Below are 25,140 nucleotides of genomic sequence, written 5' to 3'. Positions count from 1 at the left end.
GTTAAATGCATTAAATGTGTAGGTTGATGGAACAACTGTACTTCACTACACCATATTCACTACACCATATTGAAACTAGGCACATGGGACGGAAAAACAGGTGATATTTAACACTACTCATACAATCTCACGTCCATTAAGTAATGCGTGCTAATGTACAGGGGAAGAGAATCTATGTATCCCAAGATTAGAATCAAAATATTTTTCTAAACCAGTGGTCCAAAGTAGTGCCCACGCACAGCAAAATCTATTGGCAATCCATTTCTTACTGTTACTGAATTAGAGCTTGACACCGAACTGAATCTCACGCTCAATAACAGTTCATTAAGGCAATCAGATCTAGAGAGGGAAAAAGAGCCTGTCTGTTGGGGGCCTAGAGGCCAACTCTTGACACCTTGTGGCAAGCTTAAAGGCTTTATCAGCCTAATGCTCTTAATATGCTTTCTGCCTCTATTAAATATCATTCCAAATAAAGCCTTTGAAAGGCTTCCAGGGCCCTATCTCCGCTGGGCAGGCCTAATGGGATGTAAACCACTAATCTCTCATCACCAAGAGCTCCACTTGCACTGGACCTCAAGCCTTTTCGCCTGTTCAGTTTCCATCCATCCCAAAAAAGGACAAGCTGGAAACAAAGCAGACCCAGCAGGGGCCAGCTTGAGCTGTCTTTTTTTCTCTCCTCTCTCTCTCTTTCTCTCTCTCTCTATCTCTCTGTGTGTGTTTCTCTTTCTGGCCGCCCAGCAAGGATGAGGATGATTGAACTTCCTGCCTCTGGCGTTTTTATATGTCTCTCTCTGTCTGTCTCTCTCTGTCTGTCTCTCTGTCTCTCTCTCTCTTTCTCTTTCTGTCTGTCCCTATCTTTCATCGGTGTATCTTTTATGAAGACAGTCGTTCTGAACTTTAATAACCAGGCTTGCATTTCCATCCAAAAATATTTGGGACAAGCCTTATCTACATTTGCATAAACCATGGCTGGTAACTGAGCGCAACTCAATAAGACAAAAACATGTAGGAAGACCCAGATGGTCTGTGCCAAGTTTTTGATCAGAACAGCCAAAGGAATGCCCCTACTGTGTGTAATGGCCCACAGTGGAATGTCTCCCATTTTTGTTCTCTGTGTCTCGAGGGACACACTGCACCAAATGCTTTCTCCTTTATCTCCTTTCAGACAGTTTCTTGTCGAAAAACAGACCATATAACCATGGTGATTTCAGAGCTGAATTTATAGAGTGGTGCCGTGTCTTCAGGGCCCACCTGAAGACACTCAAATGTAGAGTAAATCACGGCACAACGCTGCACGTAAGCTCTAATTAGCCTTCTTGGTCGGCTCCAAACAAACTGTAAATCCTGTCCCTCTTCTGATAGCTCTCATTACCAAACATATGTTTGGACATGTAAAAATAAAGGCGCATTTAATGTGGTATACTGACCGTGGAATGAGCTCATATACCTGAAGTAAAAATGACATAATGACGGAGTAATCATAGCTTTCCGCTATACTTCAATATATCCTGCAGGACAGCTGCTGAGATGATCCCATATAAAGTACTGATGTGCAGCCTTGGCCTTGACTGAATTCCTCTAAATGCGACTTGCCAGTTGCAACATAGCATGTTGCTCAGACTAACACTAGAGGGCGCTATAACTCCAGGAGACGAGTGGTAATGCATGATGGAGAGAGAGCGAGAGAGAGAAGATGCAAACTGGATTGAGGGTGCGAGAAGGAGGGGGCGAGTGAGTGAGCGAGAGAAGAAAGGAGTGGGGAGAAAAGACAAAGAAGAAATTGGGTCTTTCGGCCAGTTTGCTGGAGGATCTGTGTTGATGTTAATCGTTTCATTACGCTGGTAAACAAACGGCACGGCTCGGGGACTGGTCTGTTCTGCTCTCTGTGAGTTTAAGACAATGCGTGAGTGTTGTTTCATTGGGGCCAGCCAGGGTTTAGGCCGCAGTCACTGAACTGTCATCATATCCCCCACTGTCACTTGAAAAACGAGCTTACAAAAGCACTAGAGAGGAGAAGAGAGGAGGAGAGGAGAGGAGAGGAGAGGAGGAGGTGGGGACGACTCAAGGATGGGTCCCTGCTGCTGGGGCGATGCGGGCTCTCCGCAGGTCAGCAGATATGTGGGGTAGTTAGAGAAGACAATGAGACTGTCCTCTCCTTTCTGTTTGAGATGCAACAGGCAAAACACACCTTTCAGATGCAGCTTTTGCAACTTTCAAATGGGACAAATGCCATAAAACATGCCATAATAAAGCCTGCCCCATGTTTACCCAGAGCATTGAAACATTAAATCTCTCTTGATGCCCACACAAGGCCTTTCCAAATAACAGCAGCCCAAGAGACGCTAGCCAAAGCTGGAGCCTAGCAAGTGCACACAGGTATACGAGTGTTCTTCAAGGTTAAGGAACTATGAATGACACAAATGCACCCACATCTGTGCCAAGACAACGGGTGGAAAAAAAAAGCTGGAAGACGTGAGGTCAGCAGCCAGCACACTGTTTGAAGAGGGGAGGCGTCCCAACTAATCTCTGCCAACTTTTGAACTCTGCAGGTGAGTAAGAAGCTAGTTCTGATTGATGTGAGATCTGAAATGGTTTGGGCACCCCCCTCCCCTTCCAAAGCACACACATACTCACACACATCTATCTATAAAGCAAGAAGCGTCTGTGTGTCTGTGTGTGTGTGTGTGTGTGTGTGTGTGTCTGTGGCACGCATATCTTGCTGACAGTTTGTCAGACTGATTACAAACTTGCTACAGGCATGAGTAAGTGCACTGCCAAATTTGACGTTGTTTGGATAAGAAATGCAAAAGATATCGTTAAATAGCCTATATCGGTAGCACGCATTGGCTTTGGCCGCTAGCCACTCCCCCTCCCACACAGCACTGTAGGACTGTAAGCTAAAGCTACCAGTGAGGATAGAAGCAGGGCTTTGGCAGAATTGGATCAGTGTAGGTTACACGGGTAAAAACTTAAGCGAGTGCAAGATAACTCCACGGATTTTGCAACAACACGCCAACATGCCAACACACACAGGTAGGCTATGCAGTGGCTCTTCAAAATGACGTAAAAAATGATGTGCAATAAGCGGACACTTCGAATAGCCCAGGCTACTTTGGACTGTCTTTAGACTTTGAATAAGCACATGACAATTCAAACTGCAAGGTCCTAAATTGAAACGAGCGATAATGGTCCCGAATCAAAGAACGTCCCAGAATGCCACACATGCAAAGCATAACCAGCGACAAGCAACGAGTGGCAGACAGTGTGATGTCACTTATGAATAGCCCAGGTTACTTTGGACTGTCTTTAGACTTTGAATAAACAAACGACAATTCCAACTGCAAGGTCCTAAATTGAAACGAGCGATAACGGTCCCGAATTAAAGAACGTCTCAGAATGCCACACATGCAAAGCATAACCAGCGACAAGCAACGAGTGGCAGACAGAGTGTGATGTCACTTATAGGCCACCAGAGACTGTTTTTGAGTCACACCGTTGCAAATTCCATATGATGCATCATTCCACAAAATGGTTTGTTTTCTCAAGTTCAAGTTATTCAATAGGCTAACCATATAGCCTTGACTCAAAACAGCTGTTAGGATTATGTCATTTTGATTTGTAAAAAATGTCACATGCAGCCATGCTTAAATTCTGCTCACTTCACATTTATTATATTATTATATTATCTGTAGGCCTATTCATTATTGAATGCTTACCTGGAATTATGTTTTTCCCTATCATCCTATTTTTAAAGCAGGCCTACCTGCAGGCATGTAATTGGGCTACAGGAATAGCATGTTTGAACGGGCACTGCACTAGTACACACAAACACACAAACACACAAACAAACACACACACACACACACACACACACAAGCACACCTGTACAGACACACGCATATATGCACACGCACACACACACACAAACACACACACACTGAGGTCAAAGAGTTTGGATCTTGTAATTGGTGATACACACCCACACCCAAACACACATACACTAGCCCATAGCCTATGTATGTATGTGTCCTATACACACTTGGGGCTCTATCATGCGTCCCAGCGCAATTGACTTTGTATCACGCTTTTGTCTTTCTTATTTTGCAGTCAGCGCATATTGGAATTTTCCCTCCACAGGTACGTGCCTGTAAATTAGGGAATTCGATTGCGCCCACCGGGAGGTTCACCGAAAAGACGGGGCGTGTTCCGGCGCAAACGTTCACTGTTGATATTTTGCAGTTTCAGAAAACAATTCCGCCACAGACCAGGAACTCCCTGGTCTAAAGTCTGTGGCGCAAATGCAGATGTTATTTTAAGGGCGCATGCATGACCACAGGCCTGCATGAATGAATGCGTTACACACCAATCTACAGACACCCCCATGCACAGACGGAAACATTCAAAGCCTTGATAATATTTCCCGGTTTTGTTCGTGCATTGGTGACCTAAAAATTGAGTAGCCTATATACATGCAATATCTTTACAACAACAACGCCTAATTATGACCTATTAATTTGGACAACTTTATACAGCCCTATAAAGGCTAAAGTTACCTTTAGTGTTGTTCCAATTTACCGTTGTGTATGGCTTTAAACATCGCGTGCGCTTTAACATCAGCCTAAGCATTATTCCAGCTGCGCTAAGGTTTTAAGCACCACAATTTTGCCTACCTTGTTGTAGCCCATCTGAAATAACTCCGAGCTTTGTTATGTTCCCTCCATCCTTTCGTTATTTTCAAAAAACGTTTTATATCCATGATGGCCTTAAAGTCTTGAGTTAGTGAATTAGCTTAAATCAGCTTTTATGTGCTGTTAACCAGCAAATAGTACAAGAAAGCAGCAAGTATGGCTACAATTTCTGTAGTTGCTGCACCCATTCATTGTTATTCTCTCTCCTGCTCAACCGAATGTTGTGCGTGTATTAAGTTGATGATAAAGTGTTTACAAACTCTACTTAACAGAAAATATTGTAAATAGCCTACTGTCATGCAGTTAATGGGATATACTGTGCAGAGTTGAAAGTTAGGTCAACTTGGAAACTGTTTCTCACAGGCCGCCTGTGCTGCGGAACGCACACTTCGCCACAAAAATATTACCACTCGAGGGAAATCAGTGTGGTGTCCATTAAGATGTGAAAAAAATAGGCATAAATCTAGCGTACACATTTTCACGAATCAAGGATGTGTTGATGACATAAATTAGAAAATATTAGATGACTTAAGGAGACGTGATGTTGAATTGCATGCCGATGCCATTTAACCCAAATGCCCCAGCGGCAATATGGGAGAGAAGAGATTAACTGACAGAAGATATGCATTGTCTATAGAGAGGTAATGTTAGATTACATTGTACATAGCAAAAATATCACCATGCATTCATAATCTCGTGATTCAGTGAGAGTAATCCCAAAACATCGGAAAGTATGTCTTTGTGACAATTCTGTATTACATTTTGTCAAGAGGAAAAATCGATAGCTGACCTTTCCTAACTGAACAGTAAAATTATAGCGCAAATATGCCACCATAATAGCTATCAGCTATGGAACAAGCTTGCCGGTTGTTAAAGGGAATGTGAGATGACGCCCTGATTGGTTTATTGCACATTACGCCCAAACCACACCCATGATTAATGTAGCTACTTCAGACCACCCCATTTTAGATTTGCGTCGGGCGCAACAGTCAAATATCCCGCCAGTAAAATAGCATCAGCGCCCAAGATCCGCCCACAAAGTGACTTGCGTTTTGCGCAGACACTTCCGTTTCAGACCGTTAAAATATAGCCCAGAGTTCTGATCTTGAAATCGGTGATAAATGGCTCTAAGAGCACTCAACTGCATTTCACACTGCAACATTAAATCTTCCCTGCTCACAATCTAGACAAACAACGACAATTAAAGTAAAGATTTAAAAAAAAAATAAACATTTTTCAAGACAGATCAAAGTATCTGGATTGGTACTCACCGGACTGCCAGGTGGCCCTCTCTTCCCCGGACCTCCCGCCTTGCCCTGCGGAAGCACACAGCATGAGGTGGACAGCAGAAACGACAGTGAACGGTGATGTGTAGGTCAGTGACACAAGCTAACATTACTGGTGTAGTGGAGGTCAGTTACAGTGTAACGACGGGGCAGATTAATCTCATGAGCTTTGAGAGCATGCTCTCGCACTACAGCGGGGGCTGAATAGCTGAGAGTGAGGTCACATTTTCCACAGCAACACGGAGGCATCACAGCCAGATGTTTACAGATGTTTACAGATGCCTGCCGGGGGGGTTGCATGATGAGCTCTGATTCTGTGCATTCACGTGCACACCCACCCCAATGCCTCTGAGTTGAATGAGTTGAATGCTTGAATGCTTGTTCGAGAGCTGTAAGCTGTACTGTAACGGTGTTATGATTTTTCCCCCTCTTCCTGTCTTCTCAGGTGAAACTTTAGAAAGGTTAAATCAAGACCTTCAACTCCTTGTCCTAGGCACTAAAAAAATGCGCTGGGGTTCTGGAAAACCAGAGGAATTTTACAGCTTCTGGATATCACTTTCTTCTGAGATTGCAGTTTTTTCTTCATAGAGTACATTTGGAAAAAATTGAGCCGGAATCCAGCTCCTGTTTCCTCTGTAACGCAACGGCCAAATAAAAGCGTTGTGAATCATGGAAACTACAGTCTCGATGGGGAAACTAAGGAGTAAGCACCGCTTCTGAACAAAAAAACATGGCAAGAGAGAGAGGAGGTGGGGGGGGGGGATTTTTTCCACTCTGTTGTCTATTCATCCAAGACAAGAAGCCCTGTTCTCTTCCAGTGACTGACAGCCATCCAGTTCTATGCCAGCGATAGCCAACATTTAATTGAGTCGAGAGTTTTAATCAAACACACCTTTATGTAAAAAGGGTCTGTAAAAGAATAAAATGTTAATTAAAACCTCTGCAATGCCCTTTTTAACGGCACTTTAAAAAATGTCAGGTTATTGCAGCCGTAGGCTCACCTTTTAATTTATACGCCACTCTACAGGGTAGGAAAATAAATAGAGAGAGGAAAAACAGCCCATGTGTTAAGGTATCAGAGTGGCGCTTTACGTCTGTGCTTGCGTGTGTGTGTGTGTGTGTGTGTGTGTGTGTGCCTCCCACATGGGTGCATAGAGTGGTGCGACCCGAGCAGATCGGTTGGCGTGGACGCCCAGCAGGCCGGCGCTCTGGCGCGTTATTGTTGTGGTAAATCACAGGAGGAGCGCCGCTGAGATCATGCTGCCCTGTCATCTTTACTAGCCTCCAGTCCCAGACACACACACATGAGCCCGGTCTGGACCCAAAACACACACACACACACACACACACACACACACACACACACACACACAATCAAATACAATGACACACACTCAAACATACATCAACAGACACAATAAGTCTAACATGCTCTTTCTCTTTCTCCATCTCTCTTTCCCTCTTTCTCTCTCTTACACACACACACACCACACACACACACACACACACACACACACACACACACACACACACACACACACACACACACACACACACACACTTAAACGAGAGTTAAAAATAAAGCAGGCACGTTCTTGAGGCCTGAGGCTAAGCTTGGCCTTGTCCAGCTCGGCCTCCTGAGAGTTGTGTTCAGACAGGCTCACAGTGCTTGGAGAAGTCTCTCTGCTGCCTTGGCAAACTGTGTGTGTTTGTGTTTATGTGTGTGTGTGTGTGTGTGTGTGTGTGTATGTGTGTGTGTGAAAGAGAGAGACAGAGAGAGAGAGAGAGAGAGAGAGGGAGAGAGAGTAAGAAAGAGAAGGGAAGGAGAGACAGTCACTAGGAAACAAACCAAGCAGAACTTACGATGAATCCAAGTCCTCCCTTCTTCCCTGGATCCCCTCGCTCACCCTACACAGAAACAGAGAGAGAGAGAGAGAGAGAGAGGGAGAGAGAGAGAGGAGCAGACAGGCGGAAAACACATTTACTCACAGCACAGCTCCTGCACAACTCCACCATCCACCCAACACCAGCACAACCCATCCACCTAACCCTGACCGCTTCAGCTTGGCTAGTGCCAGGCCTCTCCGGCAAGACTCAGTGGCATGAATGTCTTTCTGCACAGGGCAGTGCTGTCCATCTCTGCCCTCAATCCATCAGCAGCGGGGTTGACACAATAAGGGAAAAAGTGCAAGGAGTGCAAGTAGGCAGTGCAGAGCTCTGTTAGTGGGGTGTGTGCATTTGGGGGGATACTTGTGTGTGTGTGTGTGTGTGTGTGTGTGTGTGTGTGCGTGTGTGTGTGTGTGTGTGTGTGTGTGCATGTCTGAGCGTGTATATGCATGTGTGTTTTTGTATTCATGTGTGTGTCTCTGTGTGTGTGTGTGTGTGTGATTGTGCTGGGATGAAAGGATCCAGAGAGAGAGAGAGAGAGAGAGAGAGAGAGAGAGAGAGAGAGAGGAGGGAGGGTGGAGTAGTTAGGTAAGGGAGGAGGAGGATTACCTTCATGCCCTCTGGCCCTGGCTCTCCTATAGGACCGTCTGGACCTCTGGGGCCCTAGAGAAAAACACACACACACACACACACACACACACACACACACACACACACACACACACATACACACACACACACACACAAATGCTGTTACTGCTGTCTGCTTCAATGATGCATGCATGCACAAGTCAGGTAAAGAGAAACCCAGATAATAGCAATATGTTTGAGAAGGCGCACTTCCAAAAGCATACACACGCAAGCGCGCGCACACACACACACACACATATGCATAGATAGATACACACACACAGAGATGCAAGGAAACAAAGAAGAATAGCAGACACACACACACACACACACACACACACACACACACGCGCGCGCACACCACATACTGTATGTATATACAGACAAAAGTATTAGGATGCCTGCCATTACACCACAGCAGCCTCAATGACATCCCATTCTAAATCCATAGATATTCATGTAGAATCAGTTCCCCCTTCGCAACTAGAACAGCTTCCACTCATCTGTGAAGGCTTTCCACAGCAATTTGGAGTATCTGTGGGAATTTATGCCCATACATCGAGAGGAGGAGAGAAACCTGCCTCGCAATGCCTGTTCTAGTTCATCCCAAAAGGTGTTTGATTGTGTAAAGAATCATGTTCTCTCCATGCCAGTCAAGTTCTCCGAAACAAAATCACTTAAATGTGTCTTTATGGAATTTGCTTTGTGCCTTGTGTTCAGTCATGCTGGTGGAGGGTTAATGAGGATAATGATAATGATGATGTATTCTCAGGGGCTGGACTTGGGCTTAGTGAAGGGAAATCATAATGCTTCAGTATACTTTGACAACTAGGACAATTCTATGCTTACAACCTTTTGGGAACAATCCAGGGAAACCCTCCTCGGTTCCAGCATGACTGTACTCTAGTGCACAAAGCTAGGTCCTTAAGACACCGTTGGGCAACATTGGTATGGAATAATAATTATTATTATTATTGTGTAACAGGACAATCTGTGTTTGTGAATGACAACAGCATACCAAAAGCAACTTGTCATGAGAACCGCAATTAGCACTCCGTATTTGGCTTCTTTCAAACTCCCAAACATTCACTTGCAATCGGCTATCGCTCATCACACACAGGTGTGGAAGAACTTCACTGGCCCACACACATACACACACACACATACACAAACACACACACACATGAACACAAGATCCTTAAGGAAATATCCAACCCTCAGGTGAAGCTTACCTGAGTCCTGTACATCAAAAAAATTCCATTAGCCCCCCTCCCCAATACACACACACTGATAGCAGTCCAGATAGGCATTTCAGCAGGCAGCTGGCCTTTGATGTGCTCTCCTGTGTTTAGTCTAGTGTGTCACGTACTGTAGCTCTCTCCTTCTTTACAAGCTCTTCTTTCTGTCTATCTCTTTCCCTTTTGCAGCAATCTTTCTCTATCTCTCTCTCTTGTCCCTCACTCTCCTCTCTGTAGGTCACTCCCAGTGAAAGGCCCCAAGGCATCCTTCAGGGGATCTCTGCCTTTCTCTGTCATTTATTTTCAACTCACACTTCCCTCAGTTTCATAATGCAAACAGTCTCGTGCTTTCTCCCATCCTCTCTCTCTCTCTCTCTCTCTCTCTCTCTCTCTCTCTCTCTCTCTCTCTCTCTCTCTCTCAATACAAAGTAATCTAAACCTATTAATTCATTCATTTACTTATTCACAGTCCCTCACTCATTTGAATACTGACAAATATCACTTATTCAGTCCGCGCTACCTGAGCTCTCATCACAGAGCTCTATTTCTGAGGCAGTGAGATAGCATAACCACCAGGCAGGTAGCCACCAGCCGCCGGGGCCAAAGCAAACGAGCGCCGAGCTACTGTTTTTAAGGCCAAACAAAACGAACGACAGCTCAGCGCAGATAAATCACGGCCCGGCCAAACGCAGTTCCTTTTGAAAATAACCATCTTTGCACAACAAATCCACATATTCCCCTGGATTATGAGCATGAAAGCCTCATTCATTGGACCTAACTAGCAGAGGGGCGAGCCAGCCAGGATTTTTAATTTTCGACGAATGGAAAAAGATCCGCTTTCCCATTCTGCAGAGTGAATTCAGCTCGGGGCCCTACGTGCGATACCTTCCCTCTCTCTTTATTTAAACAGGCTACAGTATGGAGAGAGTGAAAACATTTACATAACAGAATCCCCATCAGCTTCGGGACTACGCCTGACACACTAGCACCCACACTGAGGCCGTCAGTTATTACAGCCTAGCGTGCATCACAAGGCCAGGCTTATGTACGCTCTTCTGGCCTGCTCCTGTGAATCCTCAAGGTGTCTTGCACTCTCCATCATTATGACCGGAGTCCATAAAGTGCCCAACACATCTGGCTGTTTTATGAAGCACTGAAGGTTATCAGGACACCTCTCCTCAGATTGACTGCACTGACTGGAGAGGTGATTTTTTTTATGATCACGACCTAACTGATGTGGACTGTGTTGTGAGGCCAGTGGTTTACGGCTTGAGCATAAAACGCTGTTTACGACGGTGTCGTGTAGATAAAGGTGTGCATTCTGGGAATGTGTCAGGCTTGTTATTTTGCCCTCTGGACTCCACAGGTTGATAAATATCCAAATGGGGGAATGATGAGCCTTAATGACTCAGATAACACATACAGTCATGACTGGAGCTGTGTCTGGCATGGGTTAGCTGTTGCTCCTGTTAAATCATTAAGATCATTATCGAGGGCTGTGCTATGCTGTGCCATCAGTTCACACACAGACACACACACTGAACACTTTACACTGGTATTGCATAAAACCATTTTCAGAAAATGTTTGTGTGTTAAAACAGAAAAAAAAACTGGGTCACATGCACACACGCACAAACACATACAGTACACACACACACACACACACATACAGTACACACACACACACACACACACACACACATACATACAGTACACACACACACACACACACACACACACACACACACACATACACACACACACACACACACACAAACAGACACATGTGTTTGTGAATGACAACAGCATACCAAAAGCAACTTGTCATGAGAACAGCAATTAGCACTCCGTATTTGGCTTTTTTCAAACGCCCAAACATTCCCTTGCAATCGGCTAGCACTCATCACACACAGTGTGAGTCTTAATTACCAGAGGAACTCCAGAGCACATTGTCTCAACCTGGTTATTCTTGGCACGAGGTCAGAGGAAGCATTTAAAGGCAACCAGGAAATGAAGCCGCACAGCTCTAATGTATACGCTGAGGATTAGTGCAAACAACATAAATATGGCCTTATGTGTGTGTGTGTGTGTGTGTGTGTGTGTGTGTGTGTTTGTGTGTATGTGTGTGTGTGTGCGCTCGTAAGTGCTGCCATGTGTTTGTGCGATGAGAAAAACCCTTCCAGAGTAGCGTGAGCATGTGTGTGTGTGTGTGTGTGTGTGTGTGTGTGTGTGTATGATTGTGTGTAGGTGTGTGTATGTGTGTGTGTGTGGAGAGTGTGTTTGTGTGTTTGTGAGGTGAGCGAGATATTTACAAAAGGCTTGTAACGAGATGTGTGAGCTACCTAATGAGACTTCCAATGGCCATATTAAAAAACACACAAAAGCACAGAATGCTTTTATACCAAAACAAACATCTTTCCCTAATATTGTAAAATGCTCTTGTTCTTTTTGAACACCGTTAACACTACAGCTGCCCTGGCAAGTTCAACTCATCGCTGCTACAACATGCACTGTTTGCACGCAGCTTAGTTAGTGCACAACACATTTGCTATAACAGGATTCTGTGCATGTCAGAATGCAGCTTTGTACTCACAAAAATGACTCTCTCAGGATGTTTGGAAAGAGAGGGAGAATAAGGGAGAGCGAGGGAGAGGGAGAGGGAGAGCGAGGAGGACAAATGGATAAAGGAGTTGAATACAGGAGTGCTGAAAGAGGAGGATACAGAGGAAGAAGATGGAGACGGAAAGTAAGACGCAGAGAAGCCAGGTGCAAGGCACAGAGAAGCCAGGAGTGTCTAGGCACACTCTACATTTCATGTTAACAATCCGCACTTGCTTCTCTTTCTCGCTCGCTCTCTGGCCCTCCATAGGCGTGGGCATTGGTGTTGGCACAGCTGAGAGACTCTCTCTCTCTCTCTCTCTGGCCCTACACAGGCACGGGCATTGGTGTTGGCACAGCTGACAGACTCTCTCTCTCTCTCTCTGGCCCTACACAGGCACGGGCATTGGTGTTGGCACAGCTGAGAGACACTCTCTCTCTCTCTCTCTGGCCCTCCATAAGCACGGGCATTGGTGTTGGCACAGCTGAGAGACTCTCTCTCTCTCTCTCTCTCTCTCTCTCTCTCTGGCCCTACACAGGCACGGGCATTGGTGTTGGCACAGCTGAGAGACACTCTCTCTCTCTCTCTCTGGCCCTCCATAAGCACGGGCATTGGTGTTGGCACAGCTGAGAGACTCTCTCTCTCTCTCTCTCTCTCTCTCTGGCCCTACACAGGCACGGGCATTGGTCTTGGCATGGCTGGGAGAGGGGCTGCCTGCCGAGCAGCCTGGTACTCGAGTGTGAAACACCATGGCGAAGAGGGCACAGAGGGGTGAGAACAGAGCTGGCAGTGGGCAGTGGCCGAGGCTCTTTTAATAGGTCCCTGGACAGTAGAGTACATTCAGGAGAGCCTCGTCATTCCTGGTGCCTCTGCCCAAAGGAAAGCTAATGAATCCCGGTAATGCCCAGTCCCTGCCCGTTCCACAGTTTGCTGCCAGAGACCACTTCCAGCTGAGAAAAGCCATTGGATAAATACGTCCATTTGAGGGCCCTGCTAGGTGTTAACTGTACTTCCCGCTCTCTGCAGCTCTCTCTCTCTCTCTCTTTCTCTCACTCACTCACTCACAGACACATGCGCACATAAAAATATACATTTACAAAGACGCAAATAGCTCAACAACAGCAGATACTCCTCTGGATACATCTCCACAATGTCAAACATCAGTAAAAAAACAATGTAATGTAACACTGTGCCAAAAATGAATAGAGATACTAATACTTATATAAGATATACTTATACACTTAAACACTTATACACCATTTCCACATACACATTTCAGCAGACTTGAAGAGACTTGGTGAAAATGTGACGCACAAATCCAATGTGGTTAAGTCACATCTGGATATTATCTGAACATAAGACGCATGAAATGACGTCTTATGTTCTTATGTTATGAAGTGTAAATGTGGCCTCAGGCCTTGCGCACTGCACACTTTGCATGCAATATGCTATCCTACCACCAGGTGTCTCACTAGCATACCCTTCCAAGTGGAAGCTCCCAATTTGGGTCATCCCACAAACACAGCCATAAAACCCTAAATGGATTGACCACCAATACAAAAATGAGTGACACTGATTCTAAAACATAAACTCCCAAACGCTTAACAGGTCCTGTGCACTGACCTGTGGATCAGTTGTGTTAATTTAAAACAGAACACAGCTGTGTGAGGATAACTGCTCTTTAACACCCCCCCCCCCCCCTCACCACCCTCCACAAACATCACCTGAACCCTGAGAGCCAGCACTCTATTGCCCATCAACACTCACACCACTTACTGACACAAGAGGCTGAGACAGATTGTTCTACAGGGCTGGGTTAAAGAAGGGGGTTATGGGGGTGTTCTCTTACCCTTCTGCCCTTTGGTCCTCGAATACCCGCCGTTCCTCTCGGACCTGGTGGACCCTAAAATCAAAGAGAGAAGATGGGGAAGGGGGAGTGGGGGTTTCATTACATCAAACGAACGCGGAACATCCAACCTGATAGAGACGGATTTCAAAGCCAAGGAGCCGTAACCGTCGGCGCGTGATTGTCACGGCCAATGAGTGCGCGCAAGCGAGCCCAGAGAATAGCGATGCGCCCGGCCAGCAGAACACTACACAGTGTTTACATTCAGCCGCCTCCTGCCTCAGGAGTGTTGATCATTTATAAGGAGGCTTCCCGTTCCATTTAAATGTTTACAGGAGCCACGACCACATGGAAATGGAAGAGGGGACTACCCAAAAAAACAAGACAAAACAACAACAACAAAAAAAAAAGAATAAATTTCAACTTGCAAATTGTTTACAGCAACCAAAAGAAAAACTGCACAGTTTGACAAAATCATGGAAAATGCAGATTGAAAATGATTTACAACAAATAATAAAGAAGGAAACAGAGACTACAGTACACAATACAAATCAGCATGTTTACAACTATTTGACAGTAAAAAGTGGAAACAGATGAGAGAGAAGGAAAGAGAGAGATGGACAGAGAGACAGAAGGAGAGAATGAGATGGACAGAGACAACGCAAAAGACAGGCTGACAAAATCATTAATGTCATGGTGGAGAAGTGATGAGAGTGAGGGACCAGCCGGCTCCCTCTGCCACATCACCTGAGGGCAGAGACACAACAACAGGACACTCCACAGCAAACATCAGCAAGGAATGCAGACACTTCCCAGAGTTTCATTTGTCAGATTTTCTACACTTCTCCACCATTGTGTGTGTGTGTGTGTGTGTGTGTGTGTGTGTGTGTGTGTGTGTGTGTGCTTGTCTGTCTGTCTGAGTGTGTATGTGTGTGTGTGTGTGTGTGTGTGTGTGTGTGTGTGTGTGTGTGTGTGTGTGTGTGTGTGTGTGTGTGTGTATGTGTATCCACACATAGCTATACTCTCCATGTAACATGTATTGTCTGAGTTATTGGGTGTTTGGGGGCTAAAAGAGCTCTAATGGAGTGTCTGCTAACTGTCTAATGGCACTCTGAAGACTTACCGGTGGGCCTAGCGGACCAAATTCACCTGGACCTCCCGGTAAGCCAGGATACCCCTTGAATACAAAAAAAAACACAGACAGGTGACAAGATTAGAAGGCAGTGGGAAGGTGTATATAAGTCATATTGAGACAAAGGCATGCAAAGGCACCAAAAGAGAGTAATGCATCACACCTCAGTATGCAAAGCAGCTGGACTTGTGAACTATGCCTTATCACTTAAGGCCCAACTTGGAACTTCAAGAGTCAATCTAAATCCCATGTGTGTATTCTATAGACTCTAGACTACCTGTAGCCATTGTGACATTTGTAAGAAAACAGTGCAGGGAAAATGTCCTCCCGTCCAGAGCTGAATGTCAAACAGAGCCTGCTGACAGAGTCCTTGGCTGTGCGCTGGCCTTCAACTCTCTGCAAACATGACTAAACAAGAGCCCGCACAAGAGCTGCTAAACCACTACTGAGACTTGAGTGATGAAAAGCTTCAGGAAGAAAGAATGTGGAATTGTGTCCAAAGTGGACAGCAAGTAAACTGGACATTACACGGGTCTTAGTAGACTTATTAAAATATCTCAATCTCAGTCTCAACCTCACAATATCACAATATCAATCTCAAGATTAACTCCATCATTGTGGATTATGTTCTCTAAAGCATAGTTTTAGTTCATGTTTTCTTGGCCAATACAATATAAACACTATAATACATTCATACACTTATTTAATAAATCAGTATTGTGCTACAGCTAAATCAACATTGGCAGAGGTGGGTCCATGCCTAATAAATTACAGACTAAATGTATTAAGGATTTCAATACAAATCTAGTACAGGCCAGACTCTCTGTGCTGCTAGCATAACCCAAAGCCCTACCACAGCTTCTCTGGAAGAGTCACAGCCTCTTCCAGGGACTAGCCAGGGCTTTCCCTCTGCAGAAGCAGGGCCTCCTTTGCGGAGCAGCCAGCTCTACCCAGGCTGCTGAACGTCATCTCAGCACCTGGCAGCCAGGAAGCAAAGCTGGGCAACTGCACCGTGGATGCGGCCACAGGCACCCCACAGGCCTCCCAGGCTGAGCCAAAGAGAAGCCACAGGGATGGTGTGTGTGTGTGTGTGTGTGTGTGTGTGTGTGTGTGTGTGTGAGTGTATGTGTGTGTGTGTGTGTGTGTGTGTGTGTGTGTGTGTGTGTGTGTGTGTGTGTGTTAGTGTGTGAGTGTGTGTGTGTGTGTTAGTGTATGTGTGTGTGTGTGTGTGTGTGTGTGTGTGTGTGTGTGTGTGTGTGTGTGTTAGTGTGTGTGTTAGTGTGTGTGTGTCTGTGTGTGTCTGTGTGTGTGTGTGTGTGTGTGGGGGGGGCGCAGTATGTGGCTGCAGTGCAGTCACCCAGGTCTGGGTTCAAGGCTGCCAGGGGGTGGGCAATGTTCTCAGTGCTCCCCAGGGGTATGACCAGGCATGAGGACCATAGACATGAGTGTGAGTGTGTGAGTGGATGGGAGTGGGATGGAGAGGGAGAGGGAGAGGGATGGAGAGGGAGAGGGAGAGGGAGAGAGAGGGAGATGGAGAGGGAGAGGGAGAGAGAGTTCTGGGGCCAGTGTGGACAGGGCAGCAGACCAAAGCCACAAAGCTGTCCTCAAGAGTAATGGGGCAGAGAACACACACTGTAACATGGGAGCAATTATGGGAAGGCAGGGGACCAGAAAACAAGGGCGCTGACTGATGACCAGTTATGAGAGAGAGAGAGAGAGAGAGAGAGAGAGAGAGAGAGAGAGAGAGAGAGAGAGAGAGAGCATGTGTGAAAGAGAGTGAGAAAGAGAGGCAGAGAGAGAGAAAAAGAGCAAGAGAGACAGAAAGAGAGAATGTGAGAGAGATGTATGTGTGTGTGTGTGTGTGTGTGTGTGTATGTGTGTGTGTGAAAGAGTGAGAGACAGAGAGAGGGAGAAATCATGAGAGAGAGGGAGGGATAGTTGAGGTCACCCAAGTTTATAGTCAGAAACACTGAAAAAAAAAAAGATAAACATAAAAATAAATTAGAAGTGCTATAAATTTAAATGTGTGGCCTTTTTGCTGAAAAACAACATAATTTGTAAACAGTCTTGTGCAAGGGATAGTAAATGATTTGGTACTTCCTCAAATTGTAGGCAGAGGAAGGTTATAAAAGTTTTTAATTATTATCCTATGATTTCAGAAGTCAGAAGCTTTCTGGCATTACACTGCATGCATGTCCTATTATGTCACTATAAACTATACTATTGCATGTTTTAACTCGCCATGATCACACCACCCATCCGTGTAATTCTTACTGTACACAGTCACGCTTGATTTGAGGTTTACAGCTCTTAATGCGTGTGTGTGTATAAGTGTGTGTGCATGTATAAGGACTGGCTAGGCCAGGGAGATTCCACTTTAGTGTATGGACGTGTATGGATATGAAAACTGTGGTCTACATGCGAAGCAGGGCACTTACCACCACGCCTTTCTCTCCAGGTGGACCCAAAGGACCTGCTGGACCACGGTCACCCTGGAAAGAATACACACAGACACACACACACACACACACACACACACACACACACACACACACACACACACACACAGAGGCAGCCAACCTTTAACATTCTGTCTCAGCACGGCACATAAACTTTTTTTTAAGAGCGCACACACAAGCACGAATACTAGAAGAGGAGGAGGAGGAGGAGGATGGCAAGATGGCGGCCCCCACCCCCCCACCCGAGGGAGTCTATGAAGACAGACACCGCACATGTCATGACCCAGCAGTAAAGGCATGCGCGGCACGACACTACCTATAAAACTACTTCAGAAGATGGACGTGTCTCCTATTCGGTGAACTCATGCAACGCTGCTATCTTAATCCTCTCTCCCTGTGCTTCTTTCAGGCAGGGTGTGTGTGTGTGTGTGTGTGTGTGTGTGTGTGTGTGTGTGTGTGTGTGTGTGTGTGTGTGTGTGTGTGTGTGTGCGTGTTTGTGTGTGTGGAGGGGGGAGTTACGCAGGTCTTTGTATTGGAAACAGCAGTTCGTACCCGTGGTGCATAATTGGATTAAAATCAATGGAGTTCATATATAACCTGAAAGGAATTCATAGCCTGTCACATTGAGGTGGGTGATGACAGGTGGACAAGATAGGATCGGGAGCAGCTATAGGTGCGGTACTGTGCTGTGGGTCTCAAGGAGACTGCGGGTAGACTTGAGGTCAGGCGAAGGCACGGGCACAGTTGTTAGCTAGCGGTCCTTTCATAAGCCCTAGAGCAGAACTAGCATTGAGACTAGCACCCTCCGCTGTCAGCTTCCAAACATTACAAGTCGAGCACAACTACCATATCTGACAGGAGATAATATTGAATATGTCTGTGGTTTGATTACGTTACTCTCGACTCAGGGGAGCATGATGAATTTGGACCAAACCATAATTCCAAAACAATGAACAATGGGACCTGATAGGCATTTGCTTTGGCTATTTCATAAACCACAGGTCAAACAGTCTGCAGGCTTTATCTGGTACTCAAAATAGCACATTACAAAAATACTTGGAAAAAATAAACCAAGGCATGTTTTAATTGCAGTGCAACAGTGCAACGACAGATGGGCATTACTGTCACCTATTTTTCCAAGTCTTTTTTAACATGGACATCAGCCCACGAAGCCTGCAGGCGTACTATTCCAGAGGTAACCAATCGTTAGTAGTTGAGGCTCTGCATGCTCAGTGGGATCTGGCAACTGGGATGCACGTCTGCACACAATATTTTCATAGATTACTTTCACACTGTTTTCAATAAAACATGACTGAAGCTCTGTTGAGTTTAATGAGTCTCATAATCTGTCTTTTGTTCGGCCTGATCCGATTTGGGGCCCTGTTCCATTGCTGCGCAGCCAACGCGTTGCCAGCGTGATTGAAACCAGCCAACGTTTTTCCAGTCCTCCGCCACGGCAGTGGCAAACGGACACGCCGAGCTCCCTTCCAGACCCACGCTGTGGTGGGACGCACGGCAGACGGTGAGTGATGTCATGGATCCGAAAGTGGCACGCTGTGCTGAAGTGTGTGTCACCTCTACTGCGATAATCCTCCTTAACTACTGCTTCTGTGTCCCTCACAACTGTATCTAACTATGTCTCTTATACTGTACATGTTTGATTCAATCCCACGTCTGGCTTTAGGCCTCTTTTCTCTTATTGTGCATGTGGATTTCACATTGATCATAAAGCTCATATATCACAAAGTCTCCTCAGTCTTCACCTGCCTTTAGACCTTTCCTACTTGACTCTTCCTACCACTCTTTGATGACTGCATTTAAATTTAATCTTGTATTGTATTGGATGAGGATTTCCTATACATTGCATTGTATTCTGCTCCTCTGTCTCTCTTCATTCCATCTCCATCTCTCTCTGTCTCTCTCTTGATCTCTCTCTCTCTCTTTCTTGCCCCCTCTCTTGTTTAACAGGAGATAATTACATAGGGTGTACGTGCTTGTTCGAATATGTTTTAACGTACAAATGAGTGTGTGTGTGTGTGTGTGTGTGTGTGTGTGTGTGTGTGTGTGTGAGAATGTAGAAGAGATGTTTGCCCCTGGGTGATCTTCTCTGACAGGATAATAGTGGAGGAGAAGCCACTCTACCTTTTCACCAGGGACTCCGATCACCCCTTCTGCTCCAATTAGGCCGACTGGGCCCTACACAAGAAGACACGGGAGAGGAAGAGAGGAAAAAAGAGAGGAGTAATGAGAAGAAATTAGTGGACACGACCCATAATACGTCATCAAGACTTTTAAAAAAAAAGACTCAGTGTTCTCTTGTACTGCTTCCAACCCTTAGTTGACACAAAGGAATGCAAGGAAGCCATAGATTACACTGTAACGACCGTATGAATTATGAAGACAGTTTTCCGTGTGCATCTTAAATGGAGTACTAGACATGTAGCTATATGCTGTAAAAGTCACCCGACTAAAAAAAGAAAGCAACGAGACAATCCAGTCATTCCAACTGTGTCAAACGCCCCCAGGGCAGGTGGCGGTTGGCGGGTGAGAGGGGTTGACCGATCGTCCAGTCATCCATCCCCAGAAGCAATGTTGACTTGACACACACGACTAACTCTGCCCACATGGCGGCCCATTCACACATTAATATTAGTAACACCTGGGACAGACCCATGTCGGATCAAAGAGACAAAGGCCAAACACCTCTGGACGTGTCCGTGCGGTTGCCTGGCGGGCCAGACTCATCGTTCCAGACAATCTTAGCGCTTTTTCAAAAAACATGGCTGTTATTAAGTTCTTAATGATGAATGTGTGTAAAGAGGGGTGATTCCTCCTTGAACATCCAGCTCTCATGCTGTCTGTCTTGGATTCATTTCCTGCAGTCTTTGCCTTGTGTTTCTCCTCTGTGGACTTCAAATGAATTCCCCTCCGTGCCCTTCTTTGAGTTTTGTTCTCCCTCTCTTTTTTTCTCTCTCTCTCTACCTCACTCTCTCTAACTCTCAATCCCTCTCTTGAGATTAAAATTTCACACCACGTTCACCTGACATTTTAATTTAGGTTTGATTTGTTCAACTATTCGACATTCAACATTGGCCTTTTCAACTATTCTTTTTTTTTTATATTGGACTTATTAATTTACTGCAAAAGAAAGCTTTGTATTTTTTCAAAACTCTGGCCTTGTAAAACCTTACAGAGCGTATATGTAACCTGGGGATATAGAAGCCGATCCACATTCGTCAGCAATAAATCCCCCCGGCCAATTTTGACTTCATATCGGAAAACTGCTGTAAGAAAGAACTCTTTGTTGAGGCACAGAGCTTTGCATTACAACATGTTTAACCTACATTCTGCAGAACATCCCGCTTCCCACTCCACCACTCTGACCCAAACACACTGGCATTTGACCATTAGAGCAAAACAACGGTTCCCAGACCTTCAACATGCACTTCTCAGGGTAAGATAAGGAAGAAAACAGTGGATAATGTAAATACAGGGAGAAATCTAAAGGGTGTAATTGCTTCCAGATCAGACGTCTGGAAAAAACGCTGCGGCTTTGTCAGAATGCCAGACACCGCAGAGCGGAGCTGTGGCTGCGGCCGAGTCTTTTGTGAAGCCCCCTGTGTACGCTAGGAGGGACGACTGGTAAACACATATGCCCGGCTCACGGCTCGCCACCACCAGCACCAGCTCACCCAGAGCTGCAGACGGACAAGCCCCGAGGGTGAGGCAGCACAGCTCTGTGTGGGACCATCCTGAGTATCATGTTCCCTTCTTGTGCAAATGCATCTCTGGACATCACTGTCATCTACACTGCCGTTTTCTATTGTGAATTGTCCACCCTCCCGTTTGTCTACAAGCCCTGCTTTCTCTGAAGGCTGTCCTCATCTGCTTGACAGAGAGCACATCTGCGTCGGGTTTAAAAATAGAAAATACCACAAGCAGGCAGACTCAGTGATAGACAAATGGTTCCCTTCTAGACAACACTTCTGAGTATTAATTGGGGCTGTGGAATGGGGTGATGGTGGTGGTGGTGGTGGTGGTGGTGTTGGTGGTGGTGTTTCTGAAACTCCCCCTAAGCCTTCCTGGAAAAGTGGATGGCGCTTGCGACCACTAGAAAACTCTGCCATGGTAACATGCGCAAAAGTGTGAGGGGCAGTGACTCAGTCCGACATGCGACATGAGTGATGTAATACCCTCTATTATATAGCAAACATGATGACATTAAAAGCAAATGCTCAGCTAAACCAAAAACCACGGTGGTCACTGTCAAATTACCACTGCTATGCTTAACTCCTGCCAAAAAGCAGAGCGAACAATCAGCACTATCATTACAAATTAACAAATGTCCTTCTGAGTCACTCAGTGCATGTCTGTTTATGCTAATTTCAAATTTAAATGTTTTGCCTTTAAACCTCTCATTTCAAACACACAGAACCCATGTTGGTGTCCTATAGGGATTCAGAAAGTGCTGTCTTGTAAGCGCACTCACTCACATCCATTCTAAAGCACACACCGGTTAGCTTTCCACACAGCCTCATTGTTACCCGACTGCCGGTGGGCCAGCACCGCCGCACACACAACACCCCTCACCCAACACGCAGAGAAAATCCCTTAATTAGAACACCAAGTGGGACAGGTGGTGTCACGTATCCCGGATATACAGGAAACTCATTCGAGAGGGTTGTTCGTGACAGGGCCTCTTCACGAAACACCTTAAGTGTTCGCCAACAAGCGGATCTCAGCTGCATTTAGACATCAAGGCTGCCGGGAGAGAAGGAGACACAGAGCTGACAATTACAGCTACTTAAAGGTGTGGATCTCTATGAGTGTGTGTGTGTGTGTGTGTGTGTGTGTGTGTGTGTGTGTATTCTTTCATCTTTCTGCTTTCCTTTACCCCCCTGATGAGCCCATCCTGCCCAGTATGAGTCATCTGTTGGAGACTGCTGAGTGAGCTAAAGGATCTCTCACATGACATGAAACCTGTAAAATGGATTGGGCTTTGGGCAGAGTGGGTATTGAATCTCACATGTTGTAAAAAGTTAAGAGCTCTGTCCTGGGAGATACAGTAGATGGCTCGTTTGGTGCCAGGCTGCACTTAATTGAGTCTGGCTGCACACGACTGCACACATACATCTGGTCGCTTGGGCTAGCTGAGATGCCCTGGACACGACAAGGCCACAAATCCCCTCAGAGTTTCTTTTCCATCACGGCCACCCTGGGGTCACCCAACATAAAGCGCTCCGTGACCATATCCACCAGGTCAAATCACTGATAGGGAACAAAGAAAACCTCCAATAAAAGTAGAGATCAAAAGGCTTTTTGGGTACCACTCTGAAAGAGGCTTTCTGAAAAGTGACCTGTTGACAGCAACACATCCCGCCCGGGGGGGGGGGGGGGGGGGGGGGGCATCCGAGGTGACCCGTGGCTAATCTAAGGAACACTGACAGCATCTTTCAGACAGTCCTTTCTTTATTTATTTGGAAAGTGACGTAATGCCGTTCATTAAACCGCCCCATATGGTCCAGATGCCACTCTGCTCTTCCTGCAAAACCAAAGGGCCTGCAATCCCTGCTCTGCCCAACAGGCTGTGGTAACAATTTAATTCTTCACATGTGTGAGCTTGTACGGGCTACAGTCACAGGAGGCCAAGCTGACTGAATCCTGTTGATCTGCAGTATGCAAATATTATGATAGAGGCCTAGAGAAGGAAATAACTAAGAGGGTGGTAACATCACATTCATAGTCTTTTTCAATCATTTGTATCAAGTCTCAATTAATGCACAGGACAGTGAGCTAAATGTGTTGGATACAAAGTTGTTGCAAAGCAAAGACCTGCACACTTCACACAATATTACATACTACAACAAAGAATTTTAACACATCCTGCAATTTTTCCACTTCATCTAGAATTCCGACAAAAGCTTGCATCCGTACTTCCGGGAGAACCCTGATGTGCTAACTTGATGGCAAAACACTACTATTCCCAAAGGCAAGAAAAGCAAACAATCTTGTTTTCTTTTTTTTTATTACAAACACCATGGGAACATGCAAGTAAACAAAAACAACCGAACTTACTCCCCCTGCTTAAGGCTCTCTCTCTCTCTTTCTCTCTCTCTCTTTCTCTCTGTCTCTCTTACACACACTCTCTCTCTCTCTCTCTCTCTCTCTCTCTCTCTCTGTGTAGATGCTGACTCTCGAGTTGTTTAACAGTTGCTTCATGACTAATGACAGGGCAGCAATCATCCAAATACTTGTCCAACTGAAACTGGGTCAAGAGCCCAGTCAAGACATCAAGCGAGACTGAAATTAAGTCATCTGGTTGTATGCTTTCCCCAAGCTTGATGCCAGACCACAAATACACACAAACACACAGACACACATATAGAGTCACACACATGGATGAAAACACAGATATACACACAAGTAGACACTGCAACACACAGACAGACAAACAGACACACACACAGACAGACAGACACACACACACACCCACACACCCACACACACACAATCCTACGAAAGTAGCTAATGAAAACCAAAACTATCTTGCGCAATCTCTCTCTAAAAAGATTATATAAAAAAAACAGGATGGGAGTTCCATCCCTCCAGTAAGAGTCTGAAAAAAAGGAAAGCCAGGAGTAAACTTACTGGAGGTCCACTTTTTCCAATGTTTCCAGGGTCCCCAATCTCTCCCTGTAATCAAAACACCATAAACAACAAAAATATAGGTTTTGTGTCAGACATGTGAAAATCACATGCTGTAAACACGTTACATCATTTCAGCAAAAAAACAAGCAAACAAACAATAAAAACTCCACAGCAAGTTCCTTCAATACATTCATTTCATTAACAAACCTGCTATTATGTCCAATCACAGCCAAAGAAGAATTCCTGCTAAGTTGTAATGAGGCATTTGACATATTTATGTCAAAGACAAACAATGCATTTTTCCCTCCTTATTTTGTGGCCTTAAGTACAGTCTAAGTGTGAAGACAAAACTAAAAGACTCCTAGTTGCTGTAATTCAGTCTAATAAAGTGTGCGTTCCTCGTGTCTTAGCAGTGAGGGCACCAGTCGTGTGGTGGGTATGAGGGCTAATTAGAGGCAATAAAGGAATGTGGGGAACAAGTCTGGATTCTAGCCCTGTTATTATATGGATGACACACCGCTAGGCTACCCAGGGAGAAAGTGCATATGGGACCAACATGCTCACACATGTGTGTGTGTGTGTGTGTGTGTGTGTGTGTGTGTGTGTGTGTGTGTGTGTGTGTGTGTGTGTGTGTGTGGGTGTGTGTGTGTATGTGTAAGCATGTGTGTGTGCGTGTGTGTGTTTTCTGTGTATGTCCATGTGTGTGTCCGTGTGTCCATGTGTGCGT

The 25,140-nt window shown here is 45.5% G+C and overlaps 1 protein-coding gene across 1 annotated transcript in view; it reads right to left on the bottom strand.

Annotated features, from left to right (window-relative positions):
* Window positions 1-25,140, bottom strand: part of col24a1 (collagen type XXIV alpha 1 chain) — a 106,598-nt gene that overhangs the window by 29,156 nt on the left and 52,302 nt on the right. The window contains exons 24-31 of the mRNA XM_076278093.1: window positions 24,414-24,458; window positions 19,908-19,961; window positions 17,745-17,798; window positions 15,298-15,351; window positions 14,178-14,231; window positions 8,471-8,524; window positions 7,838-7,882; window positions 5,960-6,004 (exon numbers count right to left, since the gene is read on the bottom strand). Of these exons, the coding sequence (XP_076134208.1) occupies window positions 5,960-6,004; window positions 7,838-7,882; window positions 8,471-8,524; window positions 14,178-14,231; window positions 15,298-15,351; window positions 17,745-17,798; window positions 19,908-19,961; window positions 24,414-24,458 (405 nt within the window). The remainder of the gene's footprint in view (window positions 1-5,959; window positions 6,005-7,837; window positions 7,883-8,470; window positions 8,525-14,177; window positions 14,232-15,297; window positions 15,352-17,744; window positions 17,799-19,907; window positions 19,962-24,413; window positions 24,459-25,140) is intronic.

Source organism: Alosa pseudoharengus, unplaced genomic scaffold (genome assembly GCF_046254945.1).
Source record: "Alosa pseudoharengus isolate Yale_2024_CS ecotype anadromous, Long Island Sound unplaced genomic scaffold, YU_APseudo_1.1 YU_APseudo_1.1_scf_11, whole genome shotgun sequence".
NCBI classification, from domain to species: domain Eukaryota; kingdom Metazoa; phylum Chordata; class Actinopteri; order Clupeiformes; family Clupeidae; genus Alosa; species Alosa pseudoharengus.
This window is presented reverse-complemented; position numbering and strand designations above follow the sequence as displayed.